Source organism: Rhipicephalus sanguineus, chromosome 9, assembly GCF_013339695.2.
Source record: "Rhipicephalus sanguineus isolate Rsan-2018 chromosome 9, BIME_Rsan_1.4, whole genome shotgun sequence".
Lineage (NCBI taxonomy): Eukaryota > Metazoa > Arthropoda > Arachnida > Ixodida > Ixodidae > Rhipicephalus > Rhipicephalus sanguineus.
The window spans coordinates 90354698-90368866 of NC_051184.2; the positions used below are offsets into that span (position 1 = coordinate 90354698).

The 14169-nt window shown below is 44.4% G+C and overlaps 2 protein-coding genes across 2 annotated transcripts in view; one reads left to right on the forward strand and one right to left on the reverse strand.

Annotated features, from left to right (window-relative positions):
• Positions 1-5: 5 nt before the first annotated feature.
• On the reverse strand, positions 6-6223 carry LOC119406004 (apoptosis regulatory protein Siva-like). The gene is made up of 4 exons (XM_037672838.2): positions 6017-6223; positions 5229-5318; positions 1350-1500; positions 6-359 (listed from the first exon to the last, which is right to left on the reverse strand). The coding sequence occupies exons 1-4, from the start codon at positions 6123-6125 to the stop codon at positions 311-313; spliced, it is 399 nt and encodes a 132-aa protein (XP_037528766.1). The 5' UTR covers positions 6126-6223; the 3' UTR covers positions 6-310.
• Positions 6224-6333: 110 nt separating this feature from the next.
• LOC119405721 (transforming growth factor-beta receptor-associated protein 1) overlaps positions 6334-14169 on the forward strand; it is a 38648-nt gene continuing 30812 nt past the window's right edge. Inside the window, exons 1-4 of the mRNA XM_037672560.2 lie at positions 6334-6812; positions 8934-8986; positions 11602-11695; positions 12964-13062. Of these exons, the coding sequence (XP_037528488.1) occupies positions 6744-6812; positions 8934-8986; positions 11602-11695; positions 12964-13062 (315 nt within the window). The 5' untranslated portion in view covers positions 6334-6743. The remainder of the gene's footprint in view (positions 6813-8933; positions 8987-11601; positions 11696-12963; positions 13063-14169) is intronic.

The window sequence follows — 14169 nt, forward strand, 5'->3', positions numbered from 1 at the left end:
AGGATAGGATACTTTCATTGTGAGAATGATTTAATTCAAGAGCAAACAGGCATGTCAGAACACAAACAGTTTACGCGTGAAAATCGCATGCACAATGCAAAACTCTCAGCGTAATTAAAGGTGTCCTGTTCCCAGCTTGCAAGTTTGGTGCGACAAGCCCACTAGCCACATACACTACAGTAGGCTGAAAGCACCAAGACTTGCAGCGACATGTTTAACAGTTCAGCGCCGTCATCCAATTTCATAAGTAGCAGCCCAAAATTTGCGGATATTTACACTATGTACAGAGACTTTCCAATTCTCTGGCAGCCTAGTTTCCACACGACAGGCATGTTGCATATTCACCTTGTTGAGTGTACCTGTAAGTGAAAACAGAAAAAAAAGCATTTTAAAGGACCCCACACCAAACTTGAGCATTACAAAAATTAATTAATTTGTCCGAAGCGGGTGCCCATTTGGCATATACACTCAAACCTCATTATAACAGTCACATCTGCCACGAAAATAACTTCGTTATATCCGAAAATTCGTTATAAACGTTTCTTTGTAATACTGTATATACGACAGCACTGTTCTTCAGTTACTTCGTTATAACCGATAATTCGTTATATCCGTGTTCGTTACATCGAGGTTATATCACCATGCACAGCTACAAGAGGTGAGGGTATAGGCACCATTACAACCTTTTTATGCGTTATTTTGCAATTTTAACCGTGGAGCTCTTGAAGCTTTTCGTTGCGCCAGGTAGTGCGAACAGAAATTATCATCATCATGAACTGGCACGCGCTCTCTTTGTCCCCTTCTGCTTCGCTCCCCCAACATATGCGCCGATTTGTCCGGCAAGGGATGCAGTAGCTCCGATGGGCGAGAAAATGAGTACAGAGAGAGATTTTCACAGCAGAGCTGTTTAAGCCGGAGGTTAGGCCGTGGGATGCGAACAAAAACTGCGCCTAGCTATGATGTCACCTCGCATTGCCGCAATAAGCCAAGACAAGCTAATTAAGCCAAGCCATGTAAGATCAAGCTAATTAAGCCAGGACATGCTAAGAGCTAATTGGACCAATACTAATTAAGTCAAGAATAAATATTTAAGTCAGGACTAATTTAGCCAAGCCTAAGTGAAGACTAATTAAGCCCAAGTCCAGCATAACTTAACCAAGCCTAGAAAAGCGGAAGAAGCTGGATTGATCACAACCTCCGCTGCTGACTCCAGCCTTGCACTACTAGTGCAAGTTGCCCTCATTTTTTTTCATTGTGCCCCTGCTTATTACAGCTTCAGAAACTTTTCATCCAGAAGACCTATTTTTTTCATAAAACTTGATGCAACATTCGTGAAATTACACGCTCACCTTAGCACGGAACACAGAGTGCAATAAGGTTTCTCGCAGGATGCACAGAGCCGAGTGCAAGAGTCGCACGACGGCCTGTCACAGAAGGTGCAACTTGTCTTGGTTGCACACTTTCGGTGGCATGCGCTGCATTGCTGGGATTGCGTGTCCACTAAAACAAAACGGGCAGGAAATAAAAGAATTGAGCACAAGTAGCATCAATCATAGTTACTTTAGGTGACCAGTCTGCGTTTCCTGTATGCATACATAATATTTTTGCAGGTATGTGCAAATAGTAATTTCCGAGACAAAATAGAAAATTTCGGCCTTCACATGAGCACCTTGTTTAATATGACGAGACTTTCATTGTGACCGACCAGACAAGGTTTCGTCAAGACTCAATTTCACCAACTGACAGGCTGACTTGGAAGAATGGGTAAGAAAAGATGTTTTTTGCACAGCAGTAGAGTCTAAAACAAAACACAGCCAATGACTAATATAAAGGAATACCACTAGTTGACATGAACAAAGTTTTTTTCTCTCCATAGCAGAGAATAAGTTTTTTTTCACTAGTAAAATAAAAGAGATATGTATTTCCCTCTGGTCATTTCTGGTAATCTAATTTCACAGCAGATCACTCTCTTTCCTGCCGCTGTCAGGATACAAATTTGGCCAGAAGCCTTAGAGAACATTACGCCAGCTGTTTGTAACACGATTGCAAAGGTTTTTCTCATTCTGAAACAATGCATTCTTTGGCAGGCATAGCAACTTACTTCTATCTCAATGGCAATGTCATTAAAACTGATATCAGCACATCTTTTAAACAAACTACAATGTAGAAAAATTCAGATTTGACACACAACCTTAGCACAAATGAGGACAGAGAAAGAAGGGTCACAACAAGAGAGCCTGTGTCGTGATCATTCTCCTCTTAACCACTGAAGTTGAGAAGTGTTGCATGACAAGGTAAAAAGGCCACACTGATGAACAAGAAGTGTTTCCAGCCTAAGTGGCGTGGAGAGGCAGTTTGCAAGGGTTAGGAATTTTTACATTGGCTGTGTGTACCCACAGGAGGCATATGTGGCATTTTTTTCCCTAAAAGAGCCAAGTCCACCTTAAGTGAAACTGAGAAAAACACAGTTATCTGGTACTGACAACATGGTCGGGCCTGCTCCAACAATTTTTAGCCAGTGTGCTCCTGTCACCAAAATGCTTCAAACCTATATAGCTCCCTATTGTCGCTATTCAGGAGTAAAATTTGGATTTGACCCTTATAGATTGAAACATTTCATTTGGGCTTGAATTGGCTACCCAAAAGTAGTCTAAATGGTAGCAAATGAATGATATAGCAATATTTTGCCATAGAATTATCACCACCTTGTGCTTCCGTTGGTGCTGTCCTTTGTTGCAAGGGCAGTGGCGTAGGCAGAAATTTTTTTCGGGGGGGGGGCACCACCTTGATCCGACATGGGGTCCACGCAGGCGAGTGTGGTCTAGTGTTATATTGTGCTCTGTATCCCTTGGGAGAAAAAAAGTTTCAGGGGTGGGGGTGGGGGGGCGGTGTGCCACCCCCTGGCTACGCCACTGTGCAAGGGCGTAATGGCGATGACTAGACGTGAAGCGCGAGTGGTCCTTCCTGGAAACAGGCGCACTGTCCTGGAGTGCAGTAGGGTACACATTTGGGCTGGTTGGTTCATGATTACAAATGAAAAACAGCGCTATCCCTCCTTCTGAAGGAGATAGAACTCAGGTCCCATTGTTCGCCTTACTGCCTCTACACAGGCTGTCTTCAATTTTCTGTTGTTTCATTGCAATAGTGGTGAGGTATATTTATGCTGACTGAAGGAATAAACACATTTGGTTGTTAGTCAGCGCTGTGGTTTCGTGTCCTTTCTTGTCTAGTCTTTTTAGCACTGTAGCAGTGTAGGCAGCTGGGCCAGTTGGTATGGATCCATGGAAGTAAGCAGCACGAAAAGCAAGACGACGCACACAGGGAGGAATGACAAGAACAAGCGCTGTTTTTCACTTGTGTCTTGGAGCGTTGGCAGCATTTTTTTGTTCCTGGCGTCCATCGAAGGCCTCCAAAAATGCTTCAGCTCTTGTTCTTGTTGTTAGCTTCATAGCTGGTTTTGTGCCGCAGAGTTTAGGATCACTGCTTCATCTTCAAGGAATAGATTGGTGCCCAACAACTTCATTTCCACTGTCTTCCATTTCAACTATACCGTCTTGGAGCAAAAGAAGGATTTGGTACTGCAGCTCGAAACTCGAAAAGAAACACTAAGAGACAGGCAGGAGTAGGAAAGCCGGCCTCTCTTTCTATTCGAATTTTGCCCTGCAATATTATGTCCTTCAGTAAGTACCAACTCGCCCAAGAAAAAGCAATTGTGGAGCGAAAGCATGATAGCAAAGCAACTAGGTCATAAATAAACAGATTGGATGCGGCCACGTTGGTTGTTTTGGTAACAATTGTTTACGCAGCATTGGTTTAATGGATCTAGCTCATTTTTGATTTGAAACTGCTTTTTTGAGTCCACATTACTTTGATTACAAAAGTTTTAAATGTGAAAGACACTTCGGCATTCTTTACGTCTCCATGAAATTTAACCCAGTTTTGGTTTCTGGATTTGGTTCTTTCAGAAAAAAAAAAAAAAAGTCACATATGTTTCTTGGAAGGTATGCAAAATTAGGGCTATGTAATGCATGTACTTTTGTTCGCAGTGTCTTCAGTTCGCGTCACATTGGCATAATTTTGACTCGTCATCATCGGAGCTAATATTACCTTTAGCAGCCAGATTCGTAACAACACAATGCGGTTATCTCAATCAGTTGCTCATAGCAGTCATTATACTAAAAAGAAAATTGATGTCACATTTCAATTTGTGAGGGCTGTACATGCATTGCTGATCACCAGGCAAGGGGAGCGCCACAACTCCCAATAAATTTTGGTGCAAGGGCCTGGACAAACTGAATTCCTTCTGACTTTAAGCACTACTGCTGGTCTTCAGCTGGCAGCATGGTCACTTCCTTAAAGGGGTGGTGCCACCAAATTTGTGGCTTGTGCGCTCTTTGCTGTAAGCGTTTCCTATAGCTCCAGGAAGCATGACGCACGCACTAAGATTCATGTATTCTCGCTAAATAATTTAATATCGCCTTTTGATGGGGACAACTTTCGGTTTCGGCTTCTGGGCGCCGAGGTTGGGCAGTGACGTAGAAGTGTAGGAGGCGTGGTCACGTGATCACACAAGGCTGTGACGCACATAGCCAGGAAGCGATCGAAACTCGGCGAGTGATATAGCAACCGATGCTTTGCTGGTACTATAGTGAACTAGAATATATTCTAGTTCACTACAGCCGGTACGTACGTTGCAGAGGTGGCGGAGGTCCGGAGGTCACTCACGTTACTACAGCAGGTCTGGTGTGACGTCACTACAACTTTCGTTGCCTATCCTACAGATCTACGTCAGTGTTGGCGCGCTAGCGATGGGTTTCGATCGGGAGAATGGGCATTTAGATACACTTTGGCAGTGAATTAAAATATATTCTAAACGTTTGCTGTGTCCGACCCTTCCTGTGGAGTGTCCTTGCATACAGAGGAAACCCACAACAGGCTTGTTATAGCCTCGAAATTTGATGGCACCACCCCTTTAATATATATTCACGCTTTCTTAACTGCTTCATGTATTACCTGCCTCAACCGGCGAAGACCAAGATCAAAACAATTGTTCAATCATAAGCGAACTGTGCAAAAACAGACAAAAGGTTTTAAAGGCATACTGTTTAATTTATGTTTTTGTAGTCTTTCATTTTTTTTTTGCTGTTCCGATTCATTAATACATTTAAAAAAACCTGAATATGCTGAACACACAGTACCAAGGAATGAATGGTTATGCGCAAACTTACTTGAGGCAGCTCCATTCGCCTGTCCTCCTTCAGGCTTGGCATTGCCATGGCGCTGATGCGACGCAGAGTACAGCATCCTCAACGTTTTAGCTGCAAGCAGAAACAAAACAAAGAAAAAGAAAGGGAAAGTAAGGACCGCACTTTTTTTGTTGCTGCAACAGCATCTACAGGGGCACTCGAGGCAAAATTTCTCACTATTACCGTGGTGTTTTGTATAAAGTCCAAGTGTCATGAAACATAGAGGAAGGGACCAACTAGGAGGAAGCGTTACTTACGGCGCTGCGTCGAGCTACCTAATGGGCTGCAGAAATAAGCGCCACTTCCGCTTCTGAACGATTACGTATGCTGCGTTTCAGGTGTGTCGAAGATGACTGAGTGGCAGCGTGAAGTGCTTGCTCGCCTTCGTTGTGCGCTTCATCATGACTACGATGTGACAGCGACTGTTCGCGGTCATCCTGCCGTTCATGCAATTTAGTGGGACAAAGAAGTGAGAACACAAGTCTATAAGACACGAAAGTGTGCTGATGTGCAGAAAGATTACCGAAAGCCCATCTACGAATGGCAGCAACATGAACGTAAAAATTCACCTGGAAACATACCGTCATTGGACAATGACGGTATGACACTCAAAGCGAAACCGAGAGAAACACTACTGACATTACATCTCTCAAGCCTCGTCATGCGCGCAGTCGTGAAGTTTAAAACCTTCATTTACGCTTCGTCACAGGACGCACGCACAGCGAAGCACCAGAGCGCGACAACAGATCTAAGTCGTGAACGCAACTCACAGTAGACGGCCGACATGCGCTTTTCGCAATTCTTCTCCACTTCTCTTTCGGAGGCGTAAAATTTGCTCTGTATGGGGACGTCGTCGGCGAAAGGGTTTGTCCTCTTCATCGCGAATGCACTCGTACGACGAAAACGCGCACACAGCACGATAAATACAAGAAGAGCGGTGCAAGTCCCGAAATTTTCCCGCTCGCGCTTTTTTTCGCCCTTATTGGATTCAATCGGCACGCCGATCGACTTCGTACCGACCGCAATACCGGATCGCAAATCGGATGGCGTTGGATTTACGAGCAGCCGCGAAGCCGCACGCTGGCCACACAGCACAGAAACCAAACAACTCGCCCCGTGAAACGCCCGTGAATGCGGGCGGTTGCGACGGTGCCTATCAGGCCCGTGTGTATTCGTAGCCGCGTCCGTAAATACGCGGTCGATCATCCGCTTTGCTGATTTTACAACCGGCTAGTGGACAGCTTTGCGAGTGCAAATCACGGCGGTGCTTTTCGAGCGGGCAGCGTATCCGAAACGAGCCTGACAGTTGCCGAAAGAAGAGGGTGTATCCGACGACGGGCCGTCTACCGTACCACTGATCGGATCGCAACCTGCAGCATGTAATCCCGTATCGTCGGGTCGTCGGCTTGCGCTGCGCAGTTCGGAACTCGCCTGTACTCGGAGAAATGAAGGGAAGAGTGGCAGAGTTGTCGCGATGAACTCTGTTCCGTGTCCAGGATGAGTTTGAAGGCATTCGACCTGGTTCCGCTTAGCGAACGTGTATCGACTGGTGCGGCGACAACCGAGGTATTTGCTGGACGCCGGCCGGCGCTTTCGAACTGTCCACGCCCACTTTGTCGGCGCTATAAAGCGACCCTCCTCGCTCTTAGTCCGTTATACACTTTGCTGGCATGCAAGTGTGAATATGCGAAGCAGCGTTGTTGTGTCAAATGAACACCGGCCGGTGCATGTTGCGTACAGACGAGCGTAGCGTTGTCTGGCCGTATAAACATCAATACAACTCCGAACTCCCACGGTTTTAATACCATATTGTTCATAATGAACGGGCCTGTCTACAGCTATGGTTTGCCCAGGTGAATGAGTGTGACAGGAGTCGATTGTCCGGACCGTTCCACTTTTTTTTCTTCATTTTTTTCGGAAGAGAGAACAAGTCGCAAAGTGCTGCTACAAGCACGAGTTATATATTAAATAGCAGTCAAGTTCGATCGGCTATTTTCAGCCTTGTGTTCAATGCCATTCAAGGTGCTTACACATCCTTAAAGTACTCGAGATTTGTTCAAGCAGAACACATTGATTCATCTATGCTTTGCTATGTGCGCAGTTAAGACTATGCTCATTATTTGCATTAAACATCTTGCAATGCTATACGTGTCACAGCAGCCATACATCAGTTGCTTTAAGCAAACGCCTGGTAATAAGTAACGTCAGCACTGACTTGAATTGAGACATGCACCTTCAGGAACCTTACACATGGTACTCACCACAGTTGCACACTGCTGGAACATTCATGTGCGAGCTGTACTTGTACTAGCTGTTTGTTCCAACATCACCTAAGGCGAGTCCTATTTTTAGAACAGCCGAATTGTTTGTATTGCCGAGTATAATTATAATTGATAAACAGCCTGGTTTCAAGTATCGCACAGTGGTGTGGGCCTTCATGCATTATTCTTCTGCATTCAGGTCATTGCCAAATATTGACTTCCGTTTCCTGTAAAGCTCACCAACTTGTATCGTATGTTCAAATCGTAAAGGATGGAGCCCATTTAGAAGAAAGAGCAGGCTCTGCCATAAGGGATGGACAAAGCCTTCAGAACCAGAGAATGTGTCAGCTCATTATTTTCATTTGAACTTAAGTAAAGCTGCCCATGCTGCTTCCATCTTCAGTTCCATGTGTCACCCTGTATGCTAAATATTCGTTACTGTATTTCAAGCGAACGTTTCAAAAACTACTGTGCTCCCCGTCAGCATTGCCGTTGCCCACTTCCATGGCTCTACAGCATTATGCTGCAAAGCATGCGGTCACATGTTTGATTGTCGGCCTCAGTGGCTCCACTCCACTGATGCTGCTGTTCAAAAAGAACGAAGCATTTGTAGATTTAGTTGCACATATAAGAACCACAGGTAGTCAAATAGAATCACTCATAGCCTGTCTGTGCCTTTTGGATGTTGAACCCTGGGTTTGATTTTGTATTAGAAATTGTTTTTTTAATGCTGCCATTCGTTCTTGAGAATGAAAAACCAACTTTAAACACAACGGACACAGAAAAAAAAGCCAACTGAACAACGCTGTACTACAACTCACTTAGTGTGTTGTTAGTATAGCTTTGCTTGTCGAATGAACACATCCAGACCAAGCTGAACTAACCAAGTGAGTTGTTAGTCCAGCTTGGTCCGGATGTGTTCGTTTTCTGTGTCCATTTTGTTTACAGCTGGTTTTTTATCCTCAACTGTGTACCATCTGGCCCAACTATCAATGTTGTTGCCATTTGTTCATTGGCTTGAATAAAATCCTTACGTATTATGTTCTTCAAACTAGGATGTGATGTACAATAGAAGTAGGGCGGTTGTCAAGTTTTCACTAAAATAGACTTTGAAGTGACGTGGTTGAAAAGCCACACAATGATGAGTGGCAAACGTTGCTATTGCTTCCTTTGTTCATGCTAGTTCTAGAACTGCTTAGCATGCTCAGATTCATGCTGCAGTCTCATTGCTGTAGCATATTAAGCTTCAAGTTCAGCATGTGCATAGAATTAATACTCATCACTGCAACAATCTGGGGCAGTTGGAAGACCTTGTGGATTTCACTGCTTGCTTGGCCTGTAGAGCTCAAATTGTGCTGTAGAAGCTTGTCTTACTTAACCTTTTTCTTGTACAGCTGCTCACTAATGTTTCTTTCTCTCCTCACAGATCACGTGTCTAGAATGCAGTGGACGGACACTGTATGTTGGGACAGCAGACGGGTGAGCTTATCGAGGTTTTCGAAAACTTCATTGTCACTGGCGTAGAAGCAGCTTTGTCCCCCCAGTGTGGGCGCCAAGAAGCATGGCTCATCATCATCAACCTGACTATGCCCACTGCAGGGCGAAGGCGTCTTCCATGTTTCTCCAGTTAACCTGGTGTTGTGCTTGCCGTGGACACGTTATCCCCGCAAACTTCTTAATCTGATTTTCCCAGTTAAATTGTGGTCTCCCCCTGCCACACTTGCATTCTCTTAGAATCCAGTCGGTTACTCTTAATGACCAGTGGCTAGCTTGCCCTCTCACTACACTCAAACCTCGATATAACGAATTATCGGTTATAACGAAGTAAATGAGGAACAGTCTTGCCAGAAATACAGTGTTATGATTAAACGTTTATAACGAAATTTCGGATATAACGAAGGTATTTTCGTGGCATATGTGACTTTGTTATAATGAGCTTTGAGTGTACATGCACTGCCCATGCCCACTTCTTGATTTTGACAAAGATGTCCTTAACGCTCGTTTGTTCCCTGACCCACTCGCCTCTCTTCTTGCCCCTTAAGGTTGCACCTATAATTTTTCTTTCCTTGGTTCACAGCGCCGTCCTCATCATTATCAATTTATTTATTACTTGGATATTTGGGCTAAAAGGGCGCACCACTACTCATTAACGCAGTGCACGTGTATTTCATGAAAAGCATGTGCTCAAGGCAAACTTTCAAAGAAGAAATGCCTGCTTACAACCCCCTTGTAACAAAGTCTAATTACCTTAAATGAAAATGGACACTCAGGAACGAGGCCGGCAAGGACAAGTGCCTGTCCTTGTCTGACTCTTCTTTGTGTGTCCGTCCTCATTTGCACTAATTTGACTTCGTAACTATGCAAGACCAACTGTCCCAACAGTCTGTTCAACTGAAATAACCCCCTCCAACCACATGTCTTCCTTTTTGTTGTTAGAATTATTCAAGATGATTTGCTGAATATGTACCGCTGTTATTAAAAAAATTTACTCTCTTTAGCAGCAAACTTCTAGGGCCGCATATAGTACATTTATTCATACACAAAGAACGTATAACTTCTACCCGCCACAGTGGTCCAGTGGTTATAGTGCTTGACCGCTGACCCGAAGGTCGCGGTATCAAATCCCAGCTGCAGCGGCGGCATTTTCAGTGGAAACGAAAATGCTTGAGACCCGTGTGCTTAGGTTTAGGTGCACGTAAAAGAACCCCAGGTCGTTGAAATTTCCGGAGCCCTGCACTACGGTGTCTCTCATGATCATATCGTAGTTTCGGGACGTTAAACCCCAACAGTTATTATTAATCTCTAACTTCTGATGTCTTTGCTACTAGATCTGTAGGGCCAGTACTAATTATTTACAATCTCCAGATGCTCGCTGATCAAATACATAACTTACTGAAATTGTGTTCAGTTGTTCTTGACATAGCATTTGAGAGTGTTTTGCTGGCACATTCCAACATCCCATTCATTGCCTCTCCACAACATACGTAAGATGCCTCAGTCTGTGCTGGTAAAACCCTTTTCTTCAACGTAACTCTGTTTCGCTGAACTGTGTTTTTAATAATAATGCGTGACTAAGATTAACATTCTTGCACGAGCTTAGATTTCTGTTGTATACTGCTGTTTAGTTCTGATTATCATGTGCTGTTCAACACTGTTGTATGCTGATAAGTGTTTGTGACCTGCCAATGTGCTGTTTTTATTCTTTAGCGAGGGCAGGCCTTTGTTGAGAATAAAGCCTCTAGCCTTGATCTTCATAGTTAGTTTTTTGTATTTTTTCCTCTCACAGATGAACTGAAAAAACTCGCAAGGGTCCCTTATGCATTAGCCTAAGTTGACTCGATGGCGAAAGCCATCTTCTTTTCTTCTCAGTCGATGTATTGACTCTCCCCTACCCCCCTCCAAAAGCTTTGTGCACTTAACGCGGTTTTGCACTGCCTCCAGTATCAGAGGCATTGCAGGCTTTCTGCACCCCGCCCGGTTTAGCTCTGCCTCCTTGATCGGTTCACCTTTGAACAAGTGAAGGTGTCATGCGATGAGGTCATCATGTGACGTCATAGTGACTTCGTGATGATGTCACGAATTTTGGGAATCTGCGGTGTCACATGGTAACATCATCGCGTGACTATGACTTTTTGCATCACTCGTGTTGACGCCGACACCGCGGGATGACGGTCAACGCCAACAGTCAGTGACTGTTGCGTTGATTTATTGATTGATTTATTTATTTACAATACTGCCAGTCCCATGTCGAGACCATAGCGGGTGGGCGTATCGTTGTACATAAATGCAAATTTGAAACAACGGACAAAAAGCAAATACAGAAATTTTTCAAAGTCAAAATACAAAAACCTCTAATACAGCATATAAATACGACAAATTGAAATAAACTGAAACTGGAATCTTCAACACTGAAATATGAATCAAATATGCAATAGAATTTTACAACAAACTAACATGATTTGCATTTGATAAGGCATCTAGGCTAAAGTAAATTGAAAGTTCTTCTACCTTAGTTCACAAGTTTACAGGGCGCCTTAGCAGCTTCTTCACTGTTGCCACAGTGTCTCCCCCATGCACGCTCTTTCTATTCGCAGCTTCCTCATCCAGTACGACTTGGAGGACCACAGCTGGTGCGACGGGCGTCGTACCATCGCTGCCCGCAAGGCGAGGCAGAAGTTCATCGGCACGGTGAGCATTGCGAGCCCATCATCCGTGCTCACATTGTCGAATGATCAGCATCACTGATGTAGTCACCTGCATGTTCTCATTGACAACATCACAAAGAAGTCAGCATGGTTCGATAATATTGCTGCTCTCAGCTTGTGTGTTTGTTTGTTTCTTTATTCAAAATACCTTACAAGCTCATGCAGGGCATTGCGTAAGGGGAGCATCCAAGAAAAGTTGACACTGTTTATAGACAGCTTAAATTTACACAAACAATAAGAAAGCATTGTAATATTTGTACAATGAAAAACAATGAGGTGTACATAAGTCGAAACATGCACAACAGTAGTTTCTTTCTTGAGAACTGTGCACTCATTACTTTTCTATCAAGAGCACTGTATCACACTGATAACATGCACACCAAGCATCACTGGAAAATGACACGCACATGGCATCAAAACAAAGAAACTCATGCAGGGTGGATGACGATTATTGTTGTGTGACAGAAATGCGCCCCGAAAGGTGCAGCTGTTTCTAGATACACTCTAAGACAAACCGGAGTATTGGGGGTGTGTTTCTGTCGCACAGCAATAATTGTCATCTGGCTTGCTTGCATCTCCTTTCTCTGAAACTGTGCACTCGCTACTTTCCTATCAAGAGTGCTACATCATGCTGAAGGCCGTGTGCTGTTTATGACTGGGTATGCTGCGATTACCCAAAAATGGACACACGAAATACATGTCACTTTAAGGCACATGGGAGTATCTAGGGAGTCTTTCTGCCACACAACAGTAATAGTCATCTGGCTTGTTTTCGTTTCCTTTTTTTTTGGAAACCTGTGCACTCGCTACTTTCATATCAAGAGTGCTCTGTCACACTGATAACAGCATGGCGTTCGTGACTGGGAAGTACCGGGTTTGTAGTGATAACGCAGGGGAAGCACGTGAGATAGATGACGATTTTAGTTGTGTGGCAGAAAGATGCCCAAAATTCACCTTTTTTGTCTTAGGGTGGACGGTCATTGTTGTATGGCAGAAATATGCCCCACATACGCCTTTTTTTTGTGTCTTAGAGTGCAGAAGCAGCAAGTTTGCTAGATGGCTCAAGTTCGTCCGGAGGAAATTAAAAGTACTAAAGATATGATCGAGAAGACTGCGACAGTGCGTCATTTTCAGTGTTCCATAACTTGTTGCTTTTTTAACTTGCTAAAGATTCACAAGGGCTCCATCTTGCGTCGGGCTTAATTTTATATCACGATGTGGCTTCAGGGGCGCTTTTTGTTTGTTACATAGAAAAAGCCTGTACGAACGCTGAAGGCAATGTCGGCGCTGGAGAGACTGCTGTGCCTGAGCGACGGGAACTTCATGTGCCTTAACACGGCTGACCTCGACGTGAGTGAGCCATTTGGGCTAAAGTTCCTTTGTGGATTTTTCTTTGAGAGAGGGAGTTGGGGAGGCACCACAGAGCGACACCTGGTTGTACAGTGTGGTGCACCGTGAAAAGGAATGCCCGAATATGCACTTCTCGTATTGCGGGCACCCTAACTAGGAGCGGATGCGCAAACAATGCCCGCGCAACGCATAAGCATGTAAAAAAAAGTCTGAACTTTCAACCACTGGTTATACTGTGCATATCTATGTGACTATACCTTTGCGAAAGAGCAAAGTCCGGACGTGTCCCGCATGCATGTGTTCCCATTAAATATGGAGACCTCTTACATTTTTACCTGCTGAGGCCATCCATGGGAACAACATGCTGCCGCTAGGCACAAGGTCGTGTATGTTTATTCCTGCGCTCTGTTTATGACTTTCATGAGAGCGTCTGTAGCATGACGCTACACAAACCTTAACCTTGCAGGCGTCCGCTGAACTGATTCATCTAACCGCTTTGGACGAGCACAGCTTGTCCTTGCCAAACTCTGCCCAAACCATTTCGGACGAGTGTGGCTCGACCCAGGCCCGTAGCCACGAATTTTATTTTGGGGGTGGGGGGAGGCTTGCTGAAGGCCTTGAAAAACGCCTGTTCTCACTGTTTTCGGTAAAACAACCCCCTCCATCAGAATTTTCGGGGGGGGGGGGGGGGGCAGGCACCCCTCCTGGCTACTAACCTGGCTCGTCTGCTTGAGCGTTTTGAACAAGACTTGCTTGTTTCCAAGATAGTTCATGTGTCAGTTCACAGATGGCAGCACTTGCTTGGCAATTTCTTTTATTTTAACTGCCATTTAACATTTCTTTACGACTTGTGTTTAGACAATGTTGTCCAGTGAAGGTGACGCGTACGCTGCTCGTGCATTGTCGCGGAAAAGAAGCCTTTTATCGTCGTACAGCTCTTCAGGTGCTAATTATTCAGATAGCGAAGTTTACTTTGAGGACTTGATGTGTTATATTCGCCAGTTTCTCGACGACGACATTATGTATCTTGCAAATCGCAAAAGACACTAGTAGGCTATGGGACAATAAACTTCGTTATGCTAATCTGACTTAATATACATTTCTATT

What these genes read in the sequence shown, in the direction of transcription:
- LOC119406004 (XM_037672838.2), bottom strand. Translation starts at nt 6,125, where the DNA reads ATGAAGAGGACAAACCCTTTCGCCGACGACGTCCCCATACAGAGCAAA. An exon ending in GCGCATGTCGGCCGTCTACT is followed by an intron (nt 5,319 to 6,016) that starts GTGAGTTGCGTT and finishes TTCTGCTTGCAG; the next exon opens with CTAAAACGTTGAGGATGCTG. An exon ending in ACTCTGTGTTCCGTGCTAAG is followed by an intron (nt 360 to 1,349) that starts GTGAGCGTGTAA and finishes TTTCACTTACAG; the next exon opens with GTACACTCAACAAGGTGAAT.